This window comes from Rhinopithecus bieti, unplaced genomic scaffold, assembly GCF_001698545.2.
Source record: "Rhinopithecus bieti isolate Rb0 unplaced genomic scaffold, ASM169854v2 scaffold_24222, whole genome shotgun sequence".
NCBI classification, from domain to species: Eukaryota; Metazoa; Chordata; class Mammalia; order Primates; family Cercopithecidae; genus Rhinopithecus; species Rhinopithecus bieti.
In genome coordinates, this window is record NW_016811010.1 from 5,109 (window position 1) to 21,668 (window position 16,560).

Sequence of the window (16,560 nt, forward strand, 5' to 3'; positions counted from 1 at the left end):
TTTTTTTTTTTTTTTTGCCAGAATACCCAGTCAAGATTGCACAAGCATGATATTAATGAAATCAAAGGAGGTAAAGTATGTGTTATCATGGAGGGTTGTCATTTTTGTCCTTCCTATTTTCCTATTGCCTCCCTTCACATGTTGTTTTCATTGTGGCCCAGGAAGCTATCATGGCAAAGATGGAAGAAAAGGGGAAATGGCCAGTCAGATGAGAAGGCCATATTCTGTTCTGTTTTGGGGAATCTGAGCAAAGCGCAAGTACAAGTTTCATGTGTGAAAAGAGTGAGTTTTCCTCTTTTGTCATGTAAAATAATAGTAGTTTACATTTAATAAATACATATTATGTGCTAGGCACTATACTAAGTACTTTATATGCATTATCACATTTAATATTCACACAAGACCTGGGAGGTAAGTACTATTATTATTCCGTCTTAAAGCTGAGGAAAGAAGCTCACAGAAGCTAAGCTACTTTCCCAATGTCACATACTTAGTAAATAGCGAAATCAGATTAAATACCTACATCCAGAGCCTACACTCTTTCTTTTTTCATTTTATTCTTAATTGTAGTAAAATATATATAACATAAAATTTATCATCTTAACCATTTTTAGGTATACATTTCAGTACTGCTGAGGATATTGTTGTATAATGATCAAAGCCATTCATCTCCATAACTCTTTTCATCTTGTAAAACTGAAACTCTGTACCCATTAAACAACTCCCCACTCCCCCTGCTCCCAGCTCCTGGCAACTAGTATTCTACTTCCTGTCTCTATGAATTTGACTCCTCTAGGTACCTCGTATATGTGGAATCATACAGTATATACCCTTTTGTGACTGGCTTATTTCACTTAGCATAATGTTCTCCTGGTTCATCCATGTTGTAACATATGTCAGAATTGTCTTCTTTTTAAGGCTTAATAATATTCTACTGTTTATACATACCATCTTTTGTTTACCCCTTCATCTGTTGATGGACACTTGGGTTGCTTCCACCATTTGCCTACGGTGAATATTGCTGCAATGAACGTGGGTGTATAAATATCTCTCAGAGATCCTCCGTTCAATTATGGGTATACACCCAGAAGTGGAATAGCTAGATCATATGGTTAATACCATTTTTAATTTTTGAGAAGCTGGCATAACATTTCAGAACCTTTACTCTTTACAACTAAAGAAGATCTACTGGTGTCATACTGGCTACCCAGGGTGATGTCAAGCAGACATCTGTCCACTATCAAAGGCATTTGTCTGCTATAAAAGGAAGAAGAATCAGCTTGGCCAACCATGACTGTTTGAATAAATGGTTAGGAGATTTTCAGTAATGCAAATTATTTCACCCCTAAAAAAGCAAATGAGGCAGGAAGTAATTTCTATCAGAATATCTGAGATCATTTTCTGTCTAATGTGTTCAAATACTCTTTCAGATACTATAGCACTTTCAACAACTAGGTTACTTATTTTCTAGTCACTTCTCTGATAAAAATTATCTATGTGACTTTGGACAAAGTCACTTCCCTCACTATACCTCAGTTTGCTGGAACAAGTGACATACAAAACTTATACTGTTATAACCTTAGAGAAGCTATTTAATTTCTCAAAACCTCAGTTTACTCATCTGTAAAATGGGGACAATGGTGAGACTTACTTAATTGGGCTGTAGGAAAGATTAAGTACTTATAAAAATAAAATTATCTTACAGTTTATATTGTAAGTGTACACTGTAGGTGTTCAGAGAAATTTTTATTAACATGATTATTATTCTCAAAGTTCTACACGTAAGAGAAACGGAAACATTGTTCACATAAAAACCCTGTACAAGAATGTTCCCAGTAGCTTTATTTGTAATAGCTAGCAACTGAAAATTTTCTAGAGAGCCTTCAATGTATGAATGGTTAAACAAACTGTGGTACAATCATATCGTGGAATACTCAGAGATAAAAAGGAACACAAATTATTGATATACACAATAACTTGGATTAATCTTAAAAGAATTAAACTGAGTAAAAAAAGCCAATCCCCAAAAGTCACATGCTGTATTATTTCATTTACATGAAATGTCCAGAAAGCCAAATCCATAAAGGCAGAATCTATATTAGTTCTTACCTGTGACCAGGGTGGGGTGAGTGGAGTTAACTGTAAGCCAGTACAAAGGATTTTACTAGGGTGATGAACATGTTCTAAAACTCAATTGTGGTGATGGTAGCACAGGTATATATATTTACCAAAACTCATTGAACTGTTTACCTGAAAATAGGTGAATTTTATATAACTGAATTATACCTTAAAATTGTTTTTAAAAGACTCTATATCTAAAACCTGGATCTATGCAGTTATATTCTCTTGAATCTTTGGAAACACCCAACATGTGACATAGTTTTCAATTTTTCACTTACCGAAGGATGGGCTGCTATGTATCCATGTGCACTTTTATCTGCAAAGTGAGAATAGAGAGGTCACTTTTGTTTCACAAAGACTGTTTCATTCAGAGACCACACCAGAAAAATCAAAATGAAAAAACTGCATTATTTCAACTAGAAGGAAATGTTCCAATTTAGTATTAACTAGATATTATGACTAATGACATAGCTTTTCTTAAAATAGCTCACACCATTACATCCTCACCATATTCTTACTAGGTCATTTTACAGACATTAATGAAGGCCTCTGGTGAATCTCATTTATATGGAAGAATGACAAGATTACCTACTCTTAACTGATATGATTCTATACGTCTATAGTAGTCCCCCTTATCTGAAGTTTCACTTTTGTGGTTTCACCTACCTGTGGTCAACTGTGATTCAAAAATATTAAATCAAAAATTGCAGAAATAACCAATTCATGAGTTTCAAACTGCATGCCATTCTGAGTGTGATAAAATATCATGCTGTCCTGCTCCATTCCACCTGAAACGTGAATCATCCCTTTGTCCAGTGTACCCACTCTGTTTACACTACCAGCCTACTAGTCACTTAATAGCCAGTTTGGTTATCAGAACAACTGTGGAGCTATCACAGTGCCTGTAGTCATGTACCCCTTATTTTACTTCATAATGGCCCCAAAGAGCAAAAGTAATGATGCTGGCATATTGTTATAATTGTTCTATTTTATTATTAGCTATTGTTGTTTATCTCTTACTGTGCTTAATTTATAACTTTATCATAGGTAAGCAGGTATAGAAAAAAACATGGTATACATAAGGTTCAGTACTATCCATGGTTCCAGGCATCCACTGGAGGTCTTAGAGCATATTCCACATGAGTAAGTGGGGAACTACTCTATAACTAGGATTTTTCCCACTTTCCTCTCTCCCTACCTCCTTTCCATTCCTTCTTTCCACCTTCCTGTGCTATCTCCATCTTCTCCTCCTCTTCTCCTCCTGTGCAATTAGTCAGTCCCAATACCAAAGCATTCAGAAAACCTATGATGAGGTACACTCAGCCCTCAGTACAGTACAACTGTACAGTTTTAATATAGTTGTCAGGATTTCATCTTTGTAAGTTGAGAGAAATTTGGCATATAAAACTAAATGTTAAACAGCAACGGCTATTTGGAGTAAAGAACAAACTCTGATACTCTAAAGTGTATTCATGGTTACAGTGAAATGATTTCTTGAATACATTTTCAGTTCTGGTTGCCTATGGGTCTAACTTGGAGCACAGCTCTTGATTTTCTCACATGAAACATTTTTTGATATGTCACCAGGATCTCTTAGATATTTTATTCTATGTGAAAGCTTAAATACAGTAAAAGTTTTCCTTGATGGCTTTCTTTTAGGTTTTCAACACTGAATAACAGCAGTTAAGCAATCTTCTCATTTTAAGAAAGTCCAGTTTAGCAGTTTGGGCTTTAATATTTGATATGGCCAAATCAGACACTCTTCCCCTTCCAAGGGTATCCTTGGATCATTCTCAAAGAAACTTAAAGCCTGCTTATACTAAATCCAGTGCCAAGAGGTAGGGGCTCTTTATAGCTGGAGTACTAATGATAATATTCCCTTCATTCTTTAGATGTTAAATAATAAGTTAATAAATTATTGTAGAGAGAGAACTCAAATCATCTATCTCAAAATGTGAAAGTATTATTTGGTATATATATTTCAGTTGCTGATATGGCTTGCCTGTGTCCCCACCCAAATCTCAACTTGAATTCTATCTCCCAGAATTCCCAAGTGTTGTGGGAGGGACCCAGTGGGAGGTAATTGAATCATGGGGGCCGGTCTTTCCCATGCTACTCTCGTGATAGTGAATAAGTCTCACAAGATCTGATGGGTTTATCACGGGTTTCTGCTTTTGATTCTTTCTCATTTTCTCTTGCTGCTGCCATGTAAGAAATGCCTTTTGCCTCCCACCATGATTCTGAGGCCTTCCCAGCCATGTGGAACTGTAAGTCCAATTAAACCTCTTTTTATTCCCAGTCTTAGGTATGTCTTTATCAGCAGCATGAAAATGGACTAATACAGTAAATTGGTACCAGTAGAGTGGGGCATTGCTAAAAAGATACCCAATAATGTGGAAGTGACTTTGGAACTGGGTAACAGGCAGAGATTGGAACAGTTTGAAAGGGCTCAGAAGAAGACAGAAAAATGTGGGGAATTTGGAACTTCATAGAGATTTGTTGAATGACTTTGTCCAAAATGCTGATAGTAATATGGACAATAAAATTCAGGCTGAGGTAGTCTCAGATGGAGATTAGGAACTTTTGGGAACTGGAGCAAAGGTGACTCTTGTTATGTTTTAGCAAAGACACTGGAGGCATTTTGCCCCTGCCCTAGAGATTTATGGAACTTTGAACTTGAGAGAGATGGTTTAGGGTATCTGGTGGAATAAATTTCTAAGTAGCAAAGCATTCAAGAAGTAACTTGGGTACTGTTAAAGGCATTCAGTTTTATAAGGGAAACAGAGCATAAAAGTTTGGAAAATGTGCAGCCTGACTATGTGATAGAAAATAAAAACTCATTTTCTGGGAAGAAATTCAAGCCAGCTGCAGAAATTTGCATAAGTAGCAAGGAGCCTAATGTTAATCCCCAAGACCATGGGGAAAATGTCTCCAGGCCATGTCAGAGAACTTCACGGCAGCCCCTCCCATTACAGGCCCATAGGTCCAGGAGGAAAAAGTGGTTTGTGGGCCAGCTCCAGGGTCCCTGTACTGTGTATAGCTTAGGGGCTTGGGGCCCTGTGTCCCAGCTAATCCAGCTTTATCTGAAAGGGGCCAACATACAGCTCAGGCTGTGATTTCAGAGGGTGAAATCCCCAAGCCTTGGCAGCTTCCATGTGATGCTGAGCCTGCACATGCACAGAAGTCAAGAATTGAGGTTTGGGAACACACACCTAGATTTCAGAAGATGTATGGAAATGCCTGGATGCTCAGGCAAAAGTTTACTGCAGGGTTGGGGCCCTCATGGAGAACCTCTGCTAGGGCAGTGCGAAAGGGAAATATGGGGTCAGAGCCCACACAGAGAGTCCCTACTAGGGCACTGCCTAGTGGAGCTGTGAGAAGAGGGCCACCATCTTCCAGACCCCAGAATGGTAGATTCACTGACAGCTTACACCATGCACCTGGAAAAGCTGCAGACACTCAACAGCACCCTGTGAAAGCAGCTGGGAGGGAGGCTGGAACCTGCAAAGTCACAGGGGTGGAGCTGCCCAAGACCATGGGAATGTACCACTTGCATCAGCATGACCTAGATGTCAGACCTGGAGTCAAAGGAGATCATTTTGGAGCTTTAAGATTTGACTGCCCCACTGGATTTTGGACTAGCATGGGCCCTGTAATCCCTTTGTTTTCACCAATTTCTCCCATTTGGAATGGCTGTATTCACCAAATGCCTGTACCCCTATTGTATCTAGGAAGTAACGAGCTTGCTTTTGATTTTACAGGCTCATAGGCAAAAGGGACTTGCTTTGTCTAAGATGAGACTTTGGACTGTGGACTTTTGGGTTAATGCTGAAATGAGTTAAGACTTTGGGGGACTGTTGGGAAGGCATGATTGGTTTTGAAATGTGAGGGCATGAGATTTGGAGGGGCCAGGGGCGAAATGGTATGGTTTGGCTGTGTCCCCACCCAAATCTCAACTTGAATTGTATATCCCAGAATTCCCACATGTTGTGGGAGGGACCCAGGGAGAAGTAATTGAATCATGAGGGCTGGTCTTTCCCATGATATTTTCATGAAACTGAATAAGTCTCATGAGATCTGATGGGTTTATCGGGTTTCTTCACTTTTTTTTCCTTCTCATATTCTCTTGCTGCTGTCATGTAAGAAGTGTCTTTCACTTCCCACCATGATTCTGAGGTCTCCCCAGTCATGTGGAACTGTAAGTCCAATTAAACCTCTTTTTCTTCCCAGTCTTGGACATGTCTTTACCAGCAGCATGAAAATGGACCAGTACAGATGCTTATAGTGCAAATTTGAACATCAAAGCTCCAAACAAAGACTAAATCTACACACTAGCAAATGAGGTCAAGATTTGGCAATAACATGGATATTTCAATTTCTAAACATAGTGAGATATAGTTTTCTCTTTTTGGTCTGATTCGGGGGTCTTATCAAAATAACCTGACACCAAACAAAACATGTGCTATGTCATCATGCTGCAAATCAACGAATCTAAGGGACAAAATAAATTTCCAGAGACCATGGTTTCATGCATACAACTCTTACTTAATGAACATATCACAAAGCCCGATAAATGACTGAGTGTCTTTATGACAGTAAAGAGACAACAATTGTCACTACCAATTCAAGCTCACAACTACTACTTCACTAAATAATTACCTTATTTTGATTATAAAAATACTTGAGTTATATAACATAACATCAACCTCAAATTCCGACTCATTTTTTGGTTTCCTTATGTTGATGCCATTTGAAGAAGGTACTAGAACTGACTTCAAATGTCCCACAGACATTTTGTTCTCAACATGACGCTCTGAGATTGAAATTACTTTTTCACCTTTGATACCACAGACTTCCTCTTACCTCCTGATGTAAAGCTCATGTATTTCTGGTTGTTGACTGTTTCTTTGGAATCATAGAATTTGAGAACATCTAGAACAGCTTGGGGGTTCTTCTTCTGTTCCAATTTTGTTATGTTGGAGGTTTGGAGTAATCGTGCCCATTGCTCGGGAATTCCCTGTGGACAACCAAAGGGAAAGAATGGTGGCTCAGAACATTCTGCAGCAGCACTTTTATGTTCCAGTAAAGTTCTTCACCAAGAAGCCCATGCTACCTGTAGGATTACACTTGGGAAACTGAAGTTACATTCTAGATTTAAAGTTAGTAACTTAATAATGCAATCATTCTCTTCTCTAATTAAAACACATAGGTAAAACTAGGATCCAACTTAAAAAGGGTGGGTGGGAGTATGACTGTGATAGAAAAAAAAAAAAAGCGCATGAAAATCACCTCCATATTGACTCTGCTCATCCATGAAATGATGTTTACGGCTTAGCTTATTTTTTTTCTGGCGACTCAGGGCAGACATAGCAAGACTTCTCTAAATTTGTGCACAGCATAGTAAAGTGCAGATCAATGGGTTTTATGACTGGAATAACATAAGCTGTTTCTGGTCATGTTGTAATCAGAATATATTTTAGAATAAAGGGAAAGGATCACCCTTGGTCAGGTTATACTTCGTGATTACAAAATGTAATTTTTTGGGTCTAGAGCTTTACTATAAAGTCAGGTCGGTAGGAGAAAAAAATAGAATTGTGGAGGAGCAAGAACCACTGAGATGCTAAACAGTAACATTAATGCTGCTTTGGGCATTTTCCCTGCAGCTTTCTCCAGGGCATGCTCTCCTTCTCCTCTCCTCTCTCTCTCCTTTCCTCCTCGCTTCATTTTTAGGCCACATAGAACCTGGGGACTATGAAAACCACGCCAAAGCCTTGTGAGAATTTGTAATAATCTGAAGCATTTAGAGCAGAGAGGAGGGAGTATTTGGAAATATAACCAAGGAGAATTGTAAAAATTAGAGGTTAGCTTTGCATTGAGCATTCAACATTCTTTCCTACATGTTCAGCCTACAGAAGTCTCAATTTCATAATTATCCAACCTCCAAGAGAAACTTGGAGAGAGAAACAGACACACTATTCCTGAAGTGCATCCAGACACAATTTATGTGGCTTTGTCCTATGAAGTCTCGGCAAAACAATGTGTGACGTGGGCCTCCAGAGTTTGGGAATGACAACAAAAAAAGTGAGATAAGCCAAGCAACAACTCTACTGCACACACATGAACCTGCTGCTGCAGTGCTATGACATCTCAAAGAAGCACTTTGATGCAAGCTTCTTTTGGGCCTGTGACGCACCTCTGGGAGCTTCCCTGGGCACATCTGTGAGCCATAGAGATCTGGCTGTAATGGACGTAAATAAAGAAAGAAAAGAAAGTTAAAACAGAATGTGGGACAACTTAGAAGGTGGGAGGAGATGAAATCAATGGGTCTGAATGGGGGGAGTCCCTTCTAAAGTGGGGCGGTTATGAAAATAGGGAGGTTTTAACTAAATCAGGGACAGGACAGGCTACAGGACAACAGATTTAAGAGAACAGAGAAAATGACAATGTTCCAAAGTTTGGATGTATAATCCCACTTTTGGCAAGATGCTTCCTCCATAAATATGTATTAATAAGAATTACCATTAAATGATTGGAGAAATTATTAAAAGGCAGAAATATGAATTTGGAGGCAAGAAGGATGGCATCATGAAAAGCTTTGACAATAGTTTGTAAGTTGTTTTTATAATTGGGTGATCACAGGTAGCCAATGGCCATGTGATAAACTTACAAATTTCAGTTCCCAATTCTGGTTAACCAATTTTAGTTTCAAAAGTGTGTATGTGGCTAAAATTCAAAGGATGGCTGTATGGAAACACTGAATTTTACTCTCATTGATGTGATTCTTTTTCACTTTGTAGCTAAAGTCATGGCTGGCTTAGAGAAAACTAGATAAAGAACATTCCCACACAGCCAGACTCTATATTTTAAGTTTCTTAGATATTTAGACTAGGGAAAGGGAAACCATTCCATTTCAAACCATATATATATAATTTCCATTTTAGTACTGCAGTTCTAAAATCCCACTTCCCACAAAATAAGACAAGATATAAGGTAACAGCTTTGCCTAAATAAAGATCTCTCAAATGCTACAGAAACATGCTTGACCCAACTGGCTTGATTTTGGATATATGTCCTTGATTCCTGGTATTTGGGGTTACTCCAAGCACAGTGAAATGACACTTTCACATGCATTTTTCACGCGGCTAGATGCTAAAGCCTTAAGCCAAAAATTTGAACTCAGGAGCCCATGCATTATCCCAGTTCTGATTCTAAGTGCAATTAATAGCATTTGGTTAATACCGTAATGGCCAAAGGAGTTATTAAGTGTTACAAATTGAGGTATGCATTGCACATAAGCACTAGAGCAGACGTTACTGGCATAATCATTACTATAGTCATTAGAATATTTGCAGTTATTATACATTCCCATGGCACTTCTAAGCTTTTGTGGTAGTCTTATGATCACTAGACAGCGGGAAAAAGTGCTGTCAATAGCAAAAAATCCTCCAGACAACTATACTTACCACATGACTACACTGCTGACATAATTTTGACTACACTGCTGACATTTCTTTTTTCTAAGTTGAGACAAACCCAATTATCAATAAAACCTGACATTCAAGTTTGAATGTATGCCACAAAGGCACATAGTCATAAAGCCATCTCATTATGCCACATTGAGAAACTAATCCCAAAAGTCAGACAGCTAATGAAGACCTAGGAGTTTGAGCATCAGAAGCAGGAGCACATATCAATGCCTGATTGTGTATATGATACCAACTAGAAGTACATCAAGCTGGGGGTTGTCCAGTGTAGCCCAGGAGAATGGCAGCATGATATAACAGGCCAAGCATTTATCTTATCATAAGAAATGATAATTTATATCACTCATACCATTGTTCCCTCTGATTGACTTGAAGCGACCATCACAGGTCTAGAGGTCTGGAAAGGGGAGTTCTGAAGTATTTGGGACAAAAATGGCAATATAAAGGGTAAGGACCTGTAATCATTGAATACCAAAAATCTCACCTCCCAACCTATGTTTAGCTTCAGGGTCCAAGTGTATGACCAGGTATACAAACAAGGTCGTATGGGCCAATTAGCCAGAGAGCAATCACCAAGCAACACAGCAAATCAGTGTCCAAATATTCAAAATAACAAGCCCTTGTAAGACAACTGGATTAGATAGTTCAGCAAATTGCACAAAATTCAACCTAAACAACCACGATAATCAAACTTAACAATATGATCCCCTCCCAACACGCAATAAATTAGTGGTGCGTTAACAATTAGGACCCAATTCTAAACCCTACCGATAAAACACTTTCTTAAAAGCTTTTATAATTTGGCATATTTAAATGTAATAAACATAATAATATAGTAAATGTAAATCACAGGTTAAAAAAGTACCAAAAGGGCAGAATTTGGCATCTTTAAAATAATGTATGAACAAGTAGTTACAAAAGATCATCAAGATGACAATAAAGTACTTCCATTTACCAAATTTAGCCTATGTCTATCTATATATTCAATGGATTCATAACAATGGAATATTTCCAAACAGCTATCTTATTTCAAATTGGGGATATTTTTAGTGGGGAGAGGGGTATTTTTTTCATATGGGTTGGCTGTATCCAACTGTTTTTCATCATTGGAAAGATAGCCTATCACTTTGGGTTCTTTGGGTTCTAATTGACAGCAAAATGAAAATGACTGGTGCTGCAGTTAGCAAGATGGTGGTGATTTACTTTCTTTCATTTCCATTCAGAATCCAGAAAGATAAATGAAAGAGCTAGAGAGAGAGATACTGTATAATAAGATGACAAGTAAGTTTGAAAAGTGGAAAGAATAAAATATTGGAAAGCAACTAGAATGTCACATGGGATAACTGGATGAGAAAATTTTCACATCAGAAAACAAAAGGAAGAAAAAAAAGAAAACAGTGAATGACAACAATAAAACACAAGAGTAGTTTACATGAGGAAAAGCACAGAGAACATTAAAATGTCAAAGCTGGAAAAATTAATAAAAAAGGGAAGAGTTATTAGGCAAAACCTTTATAAAGTTTAAGGGATTTTCTTGTTTCAAGTGTCAGCAAAATAGTTAAAGTATTTGTATAATTTTAAAATATAAGGTTTTCAGGTTATACAAATTACTTTTTTTCTGGTGGTGATGATGGTGGTGGTAGTGGTAATAGCAAGGCTGGAGTATCTAAGTGTGGCTAAGAGAATATTCTGCAAATATAGTAAAGACTAGGTTCAAACTCAAAGCCATTTGAGTAATGTCTCTGACTTTAATGATGAAATTGGTTAAATCTTACCTATCTCCACTTTATGTGTAAATATTTCTTAACGTTCTCCTCTGCTTGCTACCGAGAACACAGAAATAATCAGCTCACACCATTTTACGAGGCCAAGGTGTTTACTGTTTCCATTTCCATTCTCATATCACTTACTTCCAGAATTGAAAAAATAAGATAATTTGACTGTCAATTCAGCAACATTGTTTGCTTCTCCACATAGATTAATTTGTTCCTTCTTTTTTTCCACTTAATCATATAACACAGTCTATTCACTACTATGTTATGAAACAAAAAACTCAACTACTTAATATGTAAATTTCTCTCTGGTTTAACAGCACAGGAATTGATGGTGATGGCTCTATCAAAGATTTTTCTTGAAATGCCCTCAAAATTACTCCTTATTTTAGAATGTACATTTTGATGGAGTTCATTAATAGCATGGAAAAAGGTAGTTGACCTTCCTGGGGACATATTTCTAGCCATAGCCACATCTTTTCCCTCATTGATCTAAAAAAAAAAAGTTACCAGTTCTTTTTTTAAAAAAAGTATAAAATTTCATAGATCTGAGATCTTGTGCTGTTTGAGCACTACAAATATTCAGCAAAAGTCTTGATCTATAGCTATGGTCTATCTAGAGAATTCTCATCGGTATTTACTATGGATTGCATAACATCTCTAGAGAGAGATATCTAGAGAGAGAGGAGAGAGATGCATATAACTACTAGAACATACATAATATATCCATCAAAATTTCTTCTTGAAATATAAGGTTTGTTTTTTGAATATCTGCAAAATGTACCTACTAAAAATTATAAAATAATCTACGTTCTTGAAATCAAAGGGAAAAGCAGGTCAGTTCCACAGAGATTCTTGGTTAGTGTAGTTAACTGAGCTGGGTATTCTAGGTTTTAATGTAAAGCCTGAAATATTTTATGGATTATTTTCACTGGCCAAGGTGAGTAGATGATTCTCTGATTCAGTTCACTTGATAAAGAAAAAGCCCAGGCAGTGTCTCTCTGCCAGGAGTACAATTTCTGTGCCATGGTTAGTTAATATTTTCAACCAAGTTGAGACTATACAGTGATCAAACTTTTTTAAAAGATGGACAAAATAATTCGATCAATGCTGTTGCCATCCTCTATTTCCATCTATGATTGCCTAGGCAATGTCCATCTTATTTGGAACCATCAAAAATATTAAGTCTGACATTTTGGGACATGGCAATTATTGCTTGAAACCTATTTTCACAAGGGAATTCTTTCGTGGCTTACAAAACAAAACAAGGAGCTTACTTACAGTGAATTCCCCGGTGACTGCATCAAACCCCACATGAATCGTATGCTCAAAGTCTGAAGGAAGAGAGATCTCTGGGCGCTCTTTCTCCTTCTTCTTATTGGCTAAAGGCAAAATGTTAACATGTATTTATTTGGGGTATAGTTTTGGCATCCACAAGTTGTACAATTAGGTTCATCAAAAGAATTACAAAGTTGAAAGACAATTGATTCCAACACAATTTTAACAACACTTAACTCCAGAAAATCTAATTATTTGCAGAAGTAGCTAAGAGTATGATGACAAATGTTATGTCCAAATAATTCAAAATTTCCAAAACTCATTTGAAACAATTCTCTCATTCAAACTGATTTCTGCCTTTTACCAGTGTAACCAGGAGGTATCTAGGGATATTGTGCTTAACTGGCTTTGTTGAATCAAAAACCACTTACTAAGGAAGAAATTCATCATACACAAGTCAAGCTAAGGCATACTATTAGAAAGAACGAATAGAAAAGAAAACCACTTTAGCTTTTGATAAAGATATTGTGAATTGTTTCTATGTTAACAATAGCTAATAATCAAGTGGTTGGTACTTATTTAATTTAACATGTTTATATTATTAACCATATCTTAATAGACTCTTCTATTAACAAGAATATCACTGCAAATCAATTCTGTTACAAACCTTTTTTATTATCAAAAATATTTCAATCATTTCCTACCCAGCACTTTGCTAGTAAAAAGCTACAAATTGCTGCTTTTTTTTTTTACTGAATTAATTTTATTTAGTTTTCAGAAAACTTAAAGCCATTCCTTGGTTTAGTTTTTCTAGTTTGTAGTTATTTTTCCATGTTTCCATTATATTTTATCATATCAGCCATTCAAAAATTACTGTCTTTTTCAAGTAGCAGATTTTTCATAGTTACATAATTATAAATAAATGTATCAGTAGCTCATAATTTAAAAGCCTAAAAAGATATAATCACTGAATAAACTAAGTTGAGAACTATAGTCTATCTGGAAATAGTTCCCAGGAGGAAGTCACTCCGGAAACACTCTAAAATGGCATCTAGCAGCTTCCATAACACACTTATTTGCAGATCTGAGCATGTATCTCTGGTGAGGCTACATTTCACACTGAAAACAAATAGTACTCACCCTCCTAATACAGGGCAAGTCAGCATGAACCAGGTTTACTCAGTTAAAACCAATCAGCTTCAGAATTGCCAGGGTGGTCAATTTAGAACATTCTGGTTCAAATAGATGTTGCCTTGGCCTGAATTACAGACAACACTCAACCATATATGGATTAGTGGTTTTGTGGGTTACCCGTGATAAATTTTAAATTCAAAACTTTTCATGTTCAAAGGCTATTCTTATGACTTCTTGTCTCATTCTACTCTCTCTCACTGTTCCTTATCTCCAGCCACAAGACAGAGATATGGGGCAGAAATATGAAAACTGAAGTAGTGTGAGGAAATATACAGGATCAGGAAATAAAGGTTGGGAGCAGGGGAACAAGAGTCACCCAAGGTCTTTGCCTGGCCATGGAGCACATTTAGGACTCATTTTGAAAAAAATACATAAATGCCATATAACTTACCCTCAGTACAGATTCCATTTTTATAGTGAGCCTACATTATTCATGAATATTATTCTAACTCAATAGTGAAGTTTAGAGCTTTCTGTTGGTACTCCTACTTCCCTTGCATGTTTGTGAACTATAGCTAACATTTATACTTGTTCAACTACCATGTTTTACTTGTTCAGAAAGGCACTCTGGTCTCATCACTCCATTGAAGGTGTCCTCGCCACTCCTGTAATCATTTTCTTACTTTTTCTCTTTCATGATGTCCCATCCATGCTGGCCATGGCTAGCTACTTCTCTTTCTACTTCCTTGACAATGTGGCCTGGCATTCCTCCTTTCTCAGTGACCATTCTTTCTTTGATTGTCATTGCTTTTGACTTTGTTAGTTCAGTTTTTGGCCTTCTACATTTCTTTCTCTATTGGATTGCCTCCACTCCCAAATACTAACTCAGGTAATTCCCTAATCTGTGGTTGGCAGGGGTGGATCCACATGTTGGGGGACCAAATACTTTATGTAACTTCAGAGGAAGGTTCCCTTTAAGTAAAAAACATTGTAAAATTACAAATACAAATGTACCGGGGCCCCTCCCAGGGCCCTGGAAGGGTTCCAGGCAAGTCAGGAACTCTGAAGGAGCAGTTTCATTCACTTCACAGTAACTAGCTCCTGGTAAGCTTTTTGGGGTCAATCTTCTGAAAAATCTGAAGAAAGCTATGGAACTTCTGCCCATAAAAATGTACTATATACATATACTTTCACAGATTCATAATTCCCCTGGACTCCAAGCTAAGAGCTCCTACCTTAATCTGTACCTCCAAACCTTATATCAACTTGAATTCATGGCCCCTCTTGTCAGCAAATAAACTTTCCCAACTTTTCTATTAGTAGCAAATTGACTAAACACTCCACTTGGGCCGAGTTATATGCAGAATTGGCTTAATGGTGTTTTCCTAGAAGGCCACCTGACTGCCAATCCCTTATCAGCCTAGCTATGAAATTTTCTTGACTCAGGGCTAAACATAACAAAGGCAGGAAGCCCAAGTTTGCTCCTCTTCTGGTGTTCCCTATCTCAGTGAAATGATACCACTAACCACACAGATTAAAGAAGAAGCAAGGCCTTAGGCTCCTCCTCCTTTAGGCAGCTCTGAGCAATGAAAAAAAAATTATGATCCTCCCCTCCAATATGCAATTCAAATAAAAACAATACTAAGGCATAAACAATTAAGGAAGTGAAAAAGTTCTGATGTTCCTATGGTGATTCAGTCTTTTTTTAAGCTATATATTCAAAATTAAACTGTTTCCACATTTTGGGTACTTCTGATTTACTAGATGCCATATACAAATGTTTTCTCTGGCTCCTGAGTAATCCAGCAGTGGCCCAGCTGCCCAAACCAAGAATCTGTGAGTCGTCTTTCACTCCTTCTTTATTTCTATGCTAATTGATCATCAAGTTTTATATATTCTATCTCCTAAACTGGTCTTAAATCTTGAATCTTCATCCCCACAAATAATTATCTTAGTCCAAGGCATCAGCACTTCTCACTTAGCATCACTGCCTCCAATTTTATCCACTTCCATTCATTTCTCTACTCTGTGGCTAGATCACATTCTTGTATTTTGTGTGTGTGTGTGTGTTGTTGTTGTTGTTGTTTATTTGTTTNTATTTTATCATATCAGCCATTCAAAAATTACTGTCTTTTTCAAGTAGCAGATTTTTCATAGTTACATAATTATAAATAAATGTATCAGTAGCTCATAATTTAAAAGCCTAAAAAGATATAATCACTGAATAAACTAAGTTGAGAACTATAGTCTATCTGGAAATAGTTCCCAGGAGGAAGTCACTCCGGAAACACTCTAAAATGGCATCTAGCAGCTTCCATAACACACTTATTTGCAGATCTGAGCATGTATCTCTGGTGAGGCTACATTTCACACTGAAAACAAATAGTACTCACCCTCCTAATACAGGGCAAGTCAGCATGAACCAGGTTTACTCAGTTAAAACCAATCAGCTTCAGAATTGCCAGGGTGGTCAATTTAGAACATTCTGGTTCAAATAGATGTTGCCTTGGCCTGAATTACAGACAACACTCAACCATATATGGATTAGTGGTTTTGTGGGTTACCCGTGATAAATTTTAAATTCAAAACTTTTCATGTTCAAAGGCTATTCTTATGACTTCTTGTCTCATTCTACTCTCTCTCACTGTTCCTTATCTCCAGCCACAAGACAGAGATATGGGGCAGAAATATGAAAACTGAAGTAGTGTGAGGAAATATACAGGATCAGGAAATAAAGGTTGGGAGCAGGGGAACAAGAGTCACCCAAGGTC

At 37.2% G+C, this 16,560-nt stretch overlaps 1 protein-coding gene across 1 annotated transcript in view; it reads right to left on the reverse strand.

The window, feature by feature from the left end:
- Window positions 1–2,336: 2,336 nt before the first annotated feature.
- The window catches only part of LOC108543005 (serine/threonine-protein kinase PAK 3-like), a 43,851-nt gene continuing 29,627 nt past the window's right edge, over window positions 2,337–16,560 (reverse strand). The window contains exons 3-5 of the mRNA XM_017893317.1: window positions 12,659–12,759; window positions 6,985–7,138; window positions 2,337–2,437 (exon numbers count right to left, since the gene is read on the reverse strand). Of these exons, the coding sequence (XP_017748806.1) occupies window positions 2,337–2,437; window positions 6,985–7,138; window positions 12,659–12,759 (356 nt within the window). The remainder of the gene's footprint in view (window positions 2,438–6,984; window positions 7,139–12,658; window positions 12,760–16,560) is intronic.